Here is a 12,697-nt window from a genome sequence, read left to right as displayed (position 1 = left end):
TAATAGAACTATGAAAAGCAGGGTGTCAAAAGTATGTCCTGCAATAAAAAAACACTTGGTTGTGGTTCCCACAATGTGATGTCATAACTATTATTTAGCCTTAAATAGTCGATCCCTTTTCGCTGCCATTGAGGCTGCGCTTTTCTGTGTCAATCGGCGCTGTTAAACCCAGAGAGCGCTAATAATAAACTAGGATTCTACATAATCAACAATGCCGGGGATAGTGCTACCGCCCTACCAAGACAAACACATGTTCTGGGTTAATTAATTATGCTTCAATAAATATACTGTCGTTGATAAAAGTAATGAAATCACATCGATTAAATTGTGACCTGCAGTTGCTTGGCCCTAGGACTATATATCAATCGCACTTTCGCCGAGATAACGGCAATGCTTGAAATTAATTAGTCTCAGTCGTGCCCCTCAACGTCACAATAAAAAGAGAAAGCTAGTGCATAATATCATCGGGAAAACATAATATGATGCTTGGAATCTGAGTTATTCATCATAGAAATAATCTGTACATGGAGAACTAATGACACTGATTCTTTTGTTATCTTCATTGGTTCTCTGGAGTTGTCTTACCTACTCTTGCCACTAGCGTCATTATCGTAGCTGATAAATATAAGCAGTAAGCAATAAAATTAGCTGTAAGAGCATACAACACGAATATGGAAATTGTGACAACAATTTTCGAGCCTATACCATTGAACATTTCTGCGGTAGAGCTCTGGGGAAATCCTATAAACACCAACCAATGTCTGTCTTACCATTTCAAACATTGGCTCATTCGAAAGCCAAGACTCTGATGTATTGAAATATATGATAAAAAAATTATGTATATTATGTGCTTTAATAACGTATATAATTAGTAAAAAAGTCGCAAAAATTTAGTTTCAAGAGAAATTATTGATGATATTGTGCGGCAGAAAAAATTCGCCTTAATGTAAAAGCTCAACAAAAATAACGAAGAGCAGCTTGTACTACGATTCGCCATGAACTGCCTGACCTTCCCACGAACGTGGTCGTAAAATGGGGTGCGTGTATGGCGCATAGGCCATATGTCGATGACTACCGGTAGTAAAGTGATATCTATATATATATTTCTCAAAGTATGTCTGTGTGTCGTATGTCTGTCTGCTTTCCGGCTATAGCTATTATTAGAATAGCCTAGCTGGGCAACAATGCTGACGCAATGTCATTGCCTTCCGGCATTTGAAGCTTACTAATTAGGTTAGTGGAATTTTCCATTGGCAATGTGCCAGGCCACTTGGCAATGGCCTGCCAGTTGCTGGAGAGTTGCCTGCCAACAAATGATAAACAAATCTCATAACTTTTCATTGTTTATAAGATGATTTTTAACACCCAGCAACGCCGGGAGGCACAGCTAGTTTTGTATAATGCGAGCTGTGTCCATCCATCTGTTCAAACTCCTTGTTCGAGGCTGAGAAAAATAATGGCATCGTTCGGGACTTGAACTTATCACACTAACTTCATAGAACAACACTCTAACACCTGCGACAATCCACCACCTTACTGCATTTGTAGTAATTTGACGGATAGTTATTGCACCTGATGATTTTTCATCGCGTACCTGACTGCCAGGTCTCTAGTCTGTACTAAGCCATGGTTGAATGTTGAGTAAAAAGATTGCATTGTACAGGTTTCGAACTCATGACATTCGGCTTAGCAGACCAACACTTTCACATAAATAAACATTAGGAATAATTCTGCGGATCATTATTCTCCGTGCTTTATTGGCACGTCTGACAATATATCACGGCAGACTAGACTGCTATGGTATTGATAATCAATAAAAAGAAGCATTGATTGTCACATATTAACGACAAGTCAGCAGAGGTATACAATTTGATGATGCAGGAGGCGGGTGAGGGATAGGTATGATGGAGATATTTAGCCTTTATTACTTGCGCTGCAGGAACTTGAAATAAACATAGCTTAGTTAAAATTATGGCTTATATAATGTATTTTTAGTGCTTAACTCTTTAGCTACTGTAAGCCGATGTATTTATTGGCTTATCAATAGGGTTTCACTTTTTTTTCATAACGAAGCCCGCACATTAACTAGACCAATCAAGTTTTGTCTCCAATGAAACAACCTTGTTGCCAATAACATGCAACCAATAAAAAATATTTTGGTTCAACAATTCCATTTCTAATCACTTTTCAAAACGGGAAAACCAGAGCTTCACTGTATTGAAAAACACACTGCGTTAGTTCAACGCAAAGAGAGCGTCAGAAATTTTACAAAAGTGGGATTCACTAAATAATTTTATACTTATCTTGTAGAGACTTTTGTTTTGAATAAGATGCATTTTCCAGTAAAACAATATCTGTTTCGATTCTCGAGATATTGCTGAAATACTATCGGTATATTGGTTTTTCGAAAATCGTTTGAATTAATTCGGGCAGAATAATTGTTCGGTCAGAATTTAATACGGTAGTGAAAGAGTTGATTTTTTATTTTGGTCAGCTTCTCTGCTTTCACCCGTTTTACTGTTTCATTTTGCATCACTCTTACTTTCTTCCTCAAAGTGACTACTACTAGATGACTTTGGAGATTTGTTAAAGAATTTTTATGAATACCTCAATAATTCTGTACTTTAATACCAAGAAAAGCATTTGTTTCATTACTACCACTTACACTAGTCTTTTTAGACCTTTTTAGTCTTTTTTGATTTTGAAAACAAAAAAAGGTTTGAAGATTGATTAACAGTATTTAAAAATTTTGTGTGTAGCTGAAGGAAAACAGTAAAATTGCACCGATGTACAATTCTACAATTGTACAATTGTTTAGAAAACGTTAGATGTACTATTGTGGAAATTAGTTGAAGCATGTGTAATATATTTGCTTTAACTTTATGCTGAATGTCGAAAAATTAGAGTGGCAAGGCTATTGTGAATTGAGCATTAACTTCAGTTTAAAGCATGAGCTACGGCTCCAATGACAATCCTTAAGTCTGGCTCTCATATACGCCACAAGCATCGGTGACAGCAACACAGGATTATCAGCGGTGAAATGTGAACCTACGTGCCGAGTACCGCCGGTAGTTGCTGGCAGTCAGCGCAAGAGTTCAGCGCTGTTCAAATTTCGTGAAGAGCCGCTGGCAAAGCCTTTCTGAAATGCATTGTACAGGTGAAGGCCAGCATTTTAATGTAGATCGAACATTTTTATGCGATTATTAGCGATGCGGCTTTATGTGAACAGAAGCCGCCTAGCCTTGCAAGTGTTTGCTGTGCAAGATTACCGCCGGAGTCTCGCAATCGATATGGGAACCAGGCTTTAGAGTGAATGCGCATTTGTACCTAGTAATCTATCTTTGTTTATTTAAAATTTAATCTGGTTCCTGTTAGTTAATTTGTAAGTTAAAGTTATATGGAAATAATTTATAATCCTCCAATGACTTTGTTTTTGGACTCTTCTCACAATGATTGTTGATTTGTGTTCAGTGGCTACAATTAATTTATTTAGGTGGTTTTTGCTGTTCTAAAAATGTTATATATTCAAACTTGTAATTCCATTTTTGGTTGATGTTTCATAATAACTTAAGTGCTGGTGTTTAGAGTTTAGCCAATTCATAACGTTGTTTGTGTTTATTCCTCTGCTCACTCATTGCAGTGAAAGCTAGGAGTTGTTTACCCATTCCTCTCCTTAATTGAAGTCATCATCTCACTGATGCATTTATTCAATCCTTGATACTGATTTTGGGGTGTCAGAGTGGCCTAGTGGTAGCGTCTTTGACTGTTAACCATGGGGTTGGTGGTTTGAGTCCTGCTTAATGCTAATCTAACAACAAGCTCTCAGCAAGCTTTCAACCCTAAATTGCTGGTTCTTTTGGATCTAGACGGTTAAGTTCGACCTCTGTCCTTTGCACATTGGGCAAGTGAAATGGCTACTTGGCTCTGTCAGACTGGATGTATTGCAAAGACCTCAGGTTAATCTGACAGTTCTGCAAGTGGTAGATGCTGAGAACTGGGTCACCCCTTTTCTACCATACTCCTTGACCCAAACGTCGTCATTGTCGAATCCCGACAGACAGCAAGCCGTCGATACTGAACTTCAACTTAGTTTTTAGTCTATTTAGTAGTTGCTAAATAAAACATATAGTATGGAATGGTTACATGATACCCGGTGCAGCACTTTCACAGCAATGCAGCATGGCTTGCGGCTAGAGCTTAAAGAAGTTTAGCGATATATAAAACGAGCAGTTGCATTTTGGCACTTTATCGCTTCATTGAACATAACATCGACAGAGGGAGGCAAATCACGCCTAAATTTTAGCGCAAACCAACCAGAAGTTAGAACTATCGTAGAACATGTAAAAATACACTTGGTGTCATAAATTTTCTAAAAAGTAAAGATTTTCGTTATGAGTACAACTGTTTCACTTGGTGTACACACATGCATGTTATCGTAACATTACTATAGCATGTTCGCTACCAACAGGTCTATGGAGGCTCAGCAGCCCAGTGCTCCAGTATACAGGCTCTAGACATGTTCCTTGGCATTCACCATGAACCAGGTATTTGCTTTATCTGTCACGTTTGGTTATCCTACTTGCTACAAATAATGTTATATTGATTAGCATTGCCTCGAGTATTGTGCTGGTTTAAAGCAGTCAATCTTATGTGATAAGCCGTCATGAAATTTCTGTTTTGTAATTCCAAATTGGTTGAATCTGGTGTTCAATACGCTATTTTGATTCCAGTTACCATTGTCACTAGAGATTGAGACATACTTGTAAGTAGCATTTAGTGAATATTTTCGCTAACTCATTTAACCCTTTAACCACATCTGTACAATTGTTAAACTTAAACCATAACTGTCACAAACGACTTTTATCGTATTTACTGGGTAAATCAGACACGCTGATTCTGATTTTGTACTCAAAATAAAGATTAGTCCACTAACATTCAAAGTCATTTAGGCTTTTTTAAAGCGTTTCAATATCCATTTCGAAAACAACACAATCGGCATTACAAGCTCCGCCCATAAATATGTGACGAAACCTAGCTTTTTCAGGAACGGAAGTTAGGAATGTTTAGTCCGATTTAGAATAATAGAGATGGGTGTCTTAAAACCCATTATTATCTAAATCCAGCCTGTAAAATAATTTCAGTTTTTTATGAAAGGTATATAAACTATTTAAAAATGCTCGTAGCTTGTTACATGGCGTTTAAATGGGCTGAACGCCGAGAAAAATGAGCTCAAAAAGCGCGGTTTTATCACAAGCTAGCGTTGTTATCGCGCTTTTTTAAATATGCAATGCTAAATAGCTTATCTACTTTTCAGAAAAGACTGATATTATTTTTAAGGCTGAATTTAGATATTAATGGATTATAAAACACCCATCTCTATTATTCGTAATCGGTCTAAACATCCCTACGCAACTTCTGTTCCTAAAAAGCTAGGTTACGTCACGTATTTATGGGCAGAGCTTGTTATACCGATCGTGTTGTTTTCGAGACCGATATTAAAACGCTGTAAAGAAGCCTTCATTACTCTGAAAGTTAGTGAACTAATCTTTATTTTGAGTACAAAATCGGAATCAGCGTGTCTGATTTACTTAGTAAATATGATAAAAGTTGTTCGTGACAGTTATGGTTTAAAAGTTATAGCATAAAATGTTTATGCCATGATTGCGCACATTCGCTTTTGATCACTTACAATAGAAACTGCTTACAAAAAACTCTGCATTAGAAATTTTTAAGTAACAAAACACCTTTTCGTAGAAATATTGCTCCGAATAGCAAAATATGCTTCTAAATACGAAACTCACCGCTGGCTGTTTAAGCGGATGGGCAGCATTTGTTCGAAAGTGGTACGCCTGAGCTGCACTGGCATTTCTGATGACCAACAGTTTCATTCCATCCCATTGGCCCGTTTGGTCTTCGTGAATATGTACTACATGCAATGCGTCTCACTCAGTTTCAGTTGGGGCTTGACGATTTCCAAAAAATCACCAGAAAATTTGATATTGCAAATAGACGATTTGCGGTATATCGTAATATATTATACTATATATTATATTATGTATATTGTATTATACTATTCATCATGGTATATTATACTAGTGTTCCTATTTTCCTCTGCTTTTTTGTTTCACTTCCACATATTCTAAATCTCTGAAAAACTTCCAAACACCAGAAGATTTCTTTTTCAATTTTTGAAGGAACTTTGGCCATTGTTATGAAAATTAAACTGCACAAAAGTTTAAAAACGCATGCGCAGGAATTGCATGAATGTGCTTTTTCTGCATTCGTGTGATGCAAACATTCTTGTCATCTGATTCATAGCCTCAAAAGTCATTGCAAGAGATGCATTATTATCTGCTTTAAAATTCAAATGATTATTATGTAAAAAATTTGTAATTTTTTGTATATTTTAACTTAAAAAGACGCTGTGTTGTGTTCGCGATCATCAGTAACATTTATTTCGCCGAGGCTTATGTGGCCATGACATGAGCTTATTATAAGACTAGAAGGCGAGTGCGTTTTAGTTCTAGTATCACCCACTCTCAAAATCGTCTGGTGGGAGATGAATCGCCATTACACAATTATATTACTTATGCGGCTAGTGGTATTTCTTTAAAAGGCGGCGATTTTCCATAAATCGCCATTTCGTGAAGCTCTAGTTTCAGTTGCTAACGAAATTCGGCCAATAATAAAGGTAAACCAACTACCATTCATCGTTTCTATTCAGTAATTTTTCTGTTATTTTTAATATTGGCACTTTTTTATTTATTACGCTGGTATCTAGCTCTAACATGTACTTTCTACAGGTTTTAACCATTATTGATTACATAGGAACAACAGGTCTAGGTCTTGTTGGATCTTCGAACCAATTAGGGCGTTTATAGCATAAAATCTGTTCCAACTTTTAAAAAATTTTTCTTACGAAACGACTCTCAGATCGAATTAATTTTATAAATAGATTTTCTACTGTATTGCCGATCTGCTTGAAACTGTCGGAAAATAGATTTATGTTTTTCTGTTTATGTACAGCTTTTGGTTCCGCAGTAGGATTATTCTCAAAGTTTAGTAATTTGTACAAACTTAGTAATTTGTTATAATTTAGTTTTGACAGCCTTTTTCGTTTTTCTGGTTGGCAGCTAGGCCACAGTGGTTGGTAAAGAATGAAACCAAACAGTATTGATGAACTGTACTTCAAAGTTTTACTATTGCAATTACTGACCTATCTGAGGGGGTTTATATAAAGGTTAATAAATTCTACCAGTTTTTTTCCGCATAACAAAGGCTGTCTCAAATCTGGTCTCAAGATATTGTTAGGTCAAATTAAGGCCGTGGGAAGATCAAATTAGTTAGCAACTAAATATCATGGCTAAACAGTAAGACAATTCCGACTGAGAAAATGGTAATTTTCTTTTGTTCATATTTAATTCCTTACTGATTGTCTGATTTGTTTGATTACTGATTTGTTTTTGTCTGTAATTTTTACAGACAAGAGAGCTTTTCTTCTAAAGATGAGAGAGTACATGCCACCCATTCACTCCCAATTTCTTGAAATGCTTGAGGTATCATCAGAAACCAAAAGCTTTGGTAAGATCCGGCTCGTCGTAGTTAGAACGTGCATTCATCTATAACTAAAACATAATTGTCACACTCATAGATGAAATCACTTATTGTTGCAGTACAGAGGCATCAGGAAGACAAATCCTTGTGTAAAGCATATAACAGTTGTGTTCAGGGCATGGTAGCAATTAGATCGTCTCACATACAGATGGTTGTCAAGTAAGTTGCACAAGCATGTGTTTAGTTTTATATTCGAGACCTATATTAGATATCGTAAAACCTCTAATTGAACCCCATGGCACTTTATTTTTCAGCCTTACCTCTCTAGTGGCGGTCAATTGGAAGTGGCGTTCAAATAGAGGCTGGCATTGTATTTTTCAAATGGCTCCTCAGAATTTTGGGAAGATAAATTTAGCCCTTTTATTTTTCCGTCTTTTCCGGTGGAGTGATGTTAAACCTTTTGGATGCAATGAATCTGCTAACTTACCTCTAACTTGTCAAAAATATCTAAATAAAATATGCATTGGGAAGCCGAGAGATTTCTCTACCAGTTATCTATTGCTTGCAATTAATCTGCGATGATATTATAGTCTGTGCCTTGCTTTGCAAGTTGTTAGAGCTTACTTTTTTATTTCATTTTAAATTTGAAGGCATATTTTTATTTTAGATCTATATTTCACAATGTTGAATAAAAGCTCATTGCACTCATGAATATGTTTGCTACAGTTTGCAGCCAAAACTAGCTTTTTACATGCAATAGAAGAGCAGTTATGAGCGCCAATCCATTGTAAGCCATGTTAAGATAATCGCAAAGATGCTATTAAAAATGTGCTATAAATCTGCAAATTTATAAGTTATATAATGCTAATCGATCAAATCTTACAAATATATATTCTTGAACGAGCAACATAAACGAACCATACTTATATTGCATGCAGAAACAAAAATTAACATTTTCAAAACAGATATTTGCATCATTTGCTCGGATAGGAGAATTCTGATTGTTTCTTTCAATGGAATGAGCTTCTTCCGGTTGTCCAATGCCTTCTACAATGTCTTCTGACCTCAAATCTTTTTCAACACTGCTGAACAGTCTATATTAGTGTCCAAACAATTTTTTGGCTGAGCAATACTTTCACGAATGGCATTTAGCACAAATGCAATGCGTCAACGCTTTGCTCGCTAGACACAACCTTCACCCTGAAACTAGTCATTTATCTACCATCGTAACTGTAAACCATTTTTATATGCGTGTACTTCGAAGTATCAATACCGCATTAAACAAGGAACTACTACTAGCCTGAGGCAGTTATTAATCATTCCTATGGTGTCGCTTTCAAAGTTTTATCGAAAAAAAATGAAAGGCTTTGGAATTGGACAACGAGAGAATCAATTGTTATTGATTTTAAACGATTCATTATTAATACGATTTTGTGGACACTTTTCTACTGATAAATTGATCTTATGGGCTCGTAAAGATCAAATAATGTCAAAGTAGCGGTCAAATGGAGGTGGCGTTCAATTAGAGAGCGGCACTCTACTTTTCAACCCTTTTCTCAGGGTGGCAGTCAAATAGAGGTGGCGTTCAATTAGAGAGCAGCACTCTACTTTTCAACCCTTCTCTCTGGTTGGCGGTCAAATAGAGGTGGCATTCAATTGAAAAGCGGCACTCTACTTTACAACCCTTCTCCCTGGGTGGCGGTCAAATAGAGGTGGCGTTCAATTAAAGAGCGGCACTCTACTTTTCAACCCTTCTCCCTGGGTGGCGGTCAAATAGAAGTGGCGGTCAGTTAGAGGTTTTACGGTAATTACTATTTTATTCTCCATATAGGCCATAGTTAGACTGGTATCGTGAAGAGCTTTTCAAGCTGTTCAAACTGTTATTTTTGTATTCTAGCTCCATTACCCCTAGAGACTAAGAAATTGGTAGCATTTAGAAGGTTACTTCACTTATTTGACCTGTTTATGAATTGAACCCCAACTTGTTTGTAGGTCAAACATTCTGGCCATCGCTGCTCTCAAGCAGAACAATATGGTGTGTGATTCGCTCGCATTAGGCCCTAGGCAAATTCTGAAGGTTGTTTTTGAATAAAAACTGGTCCTTTTTGATATGAATAATAACTATGCTACTTTTATTTGTTACTAAAACTATTGGGATATCATACAGTTGGCTGAATAATAGTCATATCCTTGATTTGAAAAGTTTAAGAGAATGGATGGCTATTAGCGAAATTATTTACTTTTTTTGTACAGACTAAAGCACTCCTGCTAAATTGGTAAATTCATTTTTTGTTTTTACTTTATTACATTACAATTTGAAATAATTTTATTTTTATTTAAACTATTTTTTAATTTATGCCATACAGGAATCATAAAAAGGGCAACAGTTAGTCAATAAACTCAAATATATGGTCTTAATTAAAAAAGTTTCAAATATATTTTTCTGTTATGAAAATGGATATCAGGGGAGCATTGTTAAAGAAGCTAACAAAAGTTTAATTTTATTAGATTTTTGTTTTATAGAAGGCTTAAAATGATAGCTAAGATTTGTTGTTTTTTGCTTAATTACTAAAGAATATAAAATGGAAAACATAAAATTTCAACTGCTAAGAATCAAATGGTGTTTCTCTTGCTCCCAAATGTTTGTCTGTAGCTGAGATTTTTTAGACTCACTGCATCACTCTTCATTATTTATATGGCAATTTATCAATTACTTAACGGTTGACTTGCAACAAAATTCACATTACAGTTGTTTGGTATCAAAAGATTCACCATGTCTTACTATGTTGTAAGTGCCAAATATGTGGAAATTTTATTACAAGCTCTTAAAAGCTCAAAAACGAACAGTTAATCACAGCCATCACGAAAACGCCGTAGGTTGGAATCCCTTTCCAAAACGGCTTAAATGGGACGTAGCTGACCACAATGGCTTCTGTTTACACTTTCATGCAACCTCATTTGTCGAATTATTTTCGCAAATATCCTTCACGCATTCAATAAAACCATGTCTATTGTCCTTACGCATCTATTTCATCATCATTGTAATGCTGTCACTTTGAACACTGATATCTCAAAACCTACCACAAAAATTTGTTTAATTTTTTAACCTTACCTCAAAGGAGTGCGTATCATCTTCTGATAAACATGATGAGCCTGTTGGTCACCTGTGATGGTTGAAAAATGCTGCAGAAATTGTTCGCGTTATTGGCAGGAAGTATGAGTCACATGATCAGATTACGACTAGATGATTAGACCAAGCTGAAGTGAAACTGTAAAGTAGCGAGCATCTATATTTGATAAGAGCTTTTTGGTAAAATCCGAAGTGCTTGTCATAAACTACTGCTACGAGACATTTTATATTGAGCCTTTTATTGGCCTTTCATTTCACGTGATTACATCATGTGTCAAAACAATAACCATGTTGAGTATGTCGTCGAAATAAAGAGACTCCAAACTACGGCGTTTTTGTGATGGCTGCGATTAACTGTTTGTTTTTGAGCTTTTAAGAGCTTGTAATCACATTTCCTCATATTTTGCACCTACAACACAGCAGAGTAAAACATGGTTAATATTTTGATACTAACTAACTGTAATGTAATTGTAGCTGCAAGTCAACCTTTAAGATATATCCGAGGTAAAATCTGATTGACAACTAACTACATCTCCTTACTGATGCCTCATCTGACGTTGTTTATATCACTGTGCTGCTTCTCACTAGGTATGTTACCATCCCAGCCGCAAAGAGCAGAGGAAATAACTATAACACCCTTAAGAACCAAGGCACAGGTGGACAAAGTAAGTTGTCTCAACCCGTTGCAACTAGCTGTAACCAGTTTCTCTAACACATTGCTGAGCTAGTTTTTCTTCGTACTAGTACAGCTCATTTTACACTCTTTCTGACAAAAATAATGACAATAACATTGGCAGTGATAAGGCGGAGATTTTATGTTTTAGATTTAGTTCCTTTCCTCAAGAACATACGTTCAACAACCCAGAGTACAGTGATAGGCAGTGGTGAAGAGTAGAAGTAGAAAACATTGACCAGACACAGTAGGAAATCAAATGAAAACATTACATCATACTATTTGTATTACATATTATTATCTTATTTTTAGCTAGTTGCTTTGTGCTCACATTTTGTTAGAGGTTTTTAACTATATACAATGAGCTCACTCGGTACCAATCTAGTTTCGGGTTATTCATATTGGTTCACAAATTTTTCATTTGGTATAATTTGCACTTTTGTGAACCATTTTTTGCCAATATGAGACTCAATTGCTAATAACAATAATAATACTCGGAAAGCTGGCAGTTTGAACAGCGAGCCATAGTAATAGTGAAATAAAACGCTTTTCCATGAATTTATGCAGCAGTAGATTGCAAAGAAATCTTGAGCTAATCATTTTCAACGATGAAAGGCGAAATATGAAATTGTTTTTTATGTATTTTTATCTACAATGTTAAACAGTAGTTAGTATTTTATATTTGTTCTAGCAATCATTGTCAAGGAATTCAGTTTGTAGTTCTGTTGACCATCAGGTATTGCTGTTCCCTCCATGGCCATCTATAATATTCCTGCACGCAATGATAGTGGTAAGGTTTTGTATGACAACCTTTTGTCAGTGGATCATCATTCTTTTGCCAGTAAACTATATTCACTTGTTTATTAAGTAGAAAATTTCACTTTAATTTCGCTATTCATATATTTTTAGAAATAGTCAAATAAATATATAGCGCTAGTATTTATCTCCCCAATTTGTTAGTTGAAGGTTTCCATTGGTAACTATGTACTTGTTTTATACTAAGAGTCACCTTCTGTTTGGTAATGGTGCACAGGCTATTGCTAACCCAGTAAGCGGAACTGAGAACATGTCACATTCTTTCTAAAATGTGGCGTTTTTACAAGGTGGTGTGTCAGCTTGTATATACATATATACATGTATATAGATTTCTCAATGTCGGTGTGTCGTTCTAGCTATAGCTATTAAAATCTTGAAATAATCCATATCGCAGGAGATTTGATCTCTGGCTCGCCAGTTCGATGCCTTTATAACTCAGTCACACAAGCTTGATAATTTCATTGCGTGATATATGGGAGCATATACGGGACAGCTTTCCGTTACTATGCAGGGTGATGGCGTAA

The 12,697-nt window shown here is 35.9% G+C and overlaps 1 protein-coding gene across 1 annotated transcript in view; it reads left to right on the top strand.

Moving 5' to 3' along the window:
• Nucleotides 1–12,285, top strand: part of LOC137402164 (indoleamine 2,3-dioxygenase 2-like) — a 29,997-nt gene extending 17,712 nt beyond the window's left edge. Inside the window, exons 9-13 of the mRNA XM_068088645.1 lie at nt 4,469–4,544; nt 7,483–7,581; nt 7,674–7,773; nt 11,273–11,349; nt 11,509–12,285. Coding sequence (XP_067944746.1) covers nt 4,469–4,544; nt 7,483–7,581; nt 7,674–7,773; nt 11,273–11,349; nt 11,509–11,579 — 423 coding nt within the window. The 3' untranslated portion in view covers nt 11,580–12,285. The remainder of the gene's footprint in view (nt 1–4,468; nt 4,545–7,482; nt 7,582–7,673; nt 7,774–11,272; nt 11,350–11,508) is intronic.
• The last annotated feature ends 412 nt before the right edge of the window (nt 12,286–12,697 follow it).

The sequence above is a fragment of the Watersipora subatra genome, chromosome 8 (assembly GCF_963576615.1).
Source record: "Watersipora subatra chromosome 8, tzWatSuba1.1, whole genome shotgun sequence".
NCBI lineage: Eukaryota > Metazoa > Bryozoa > Gymnolaemata > Cheilostomatida > Watersiporidae > Watersipora > Watersipora subatra.
Note: the sequence above shows the minus strand (reverse complement) of the source record. Positions and strands in the feature narration are given on the sequence as shown.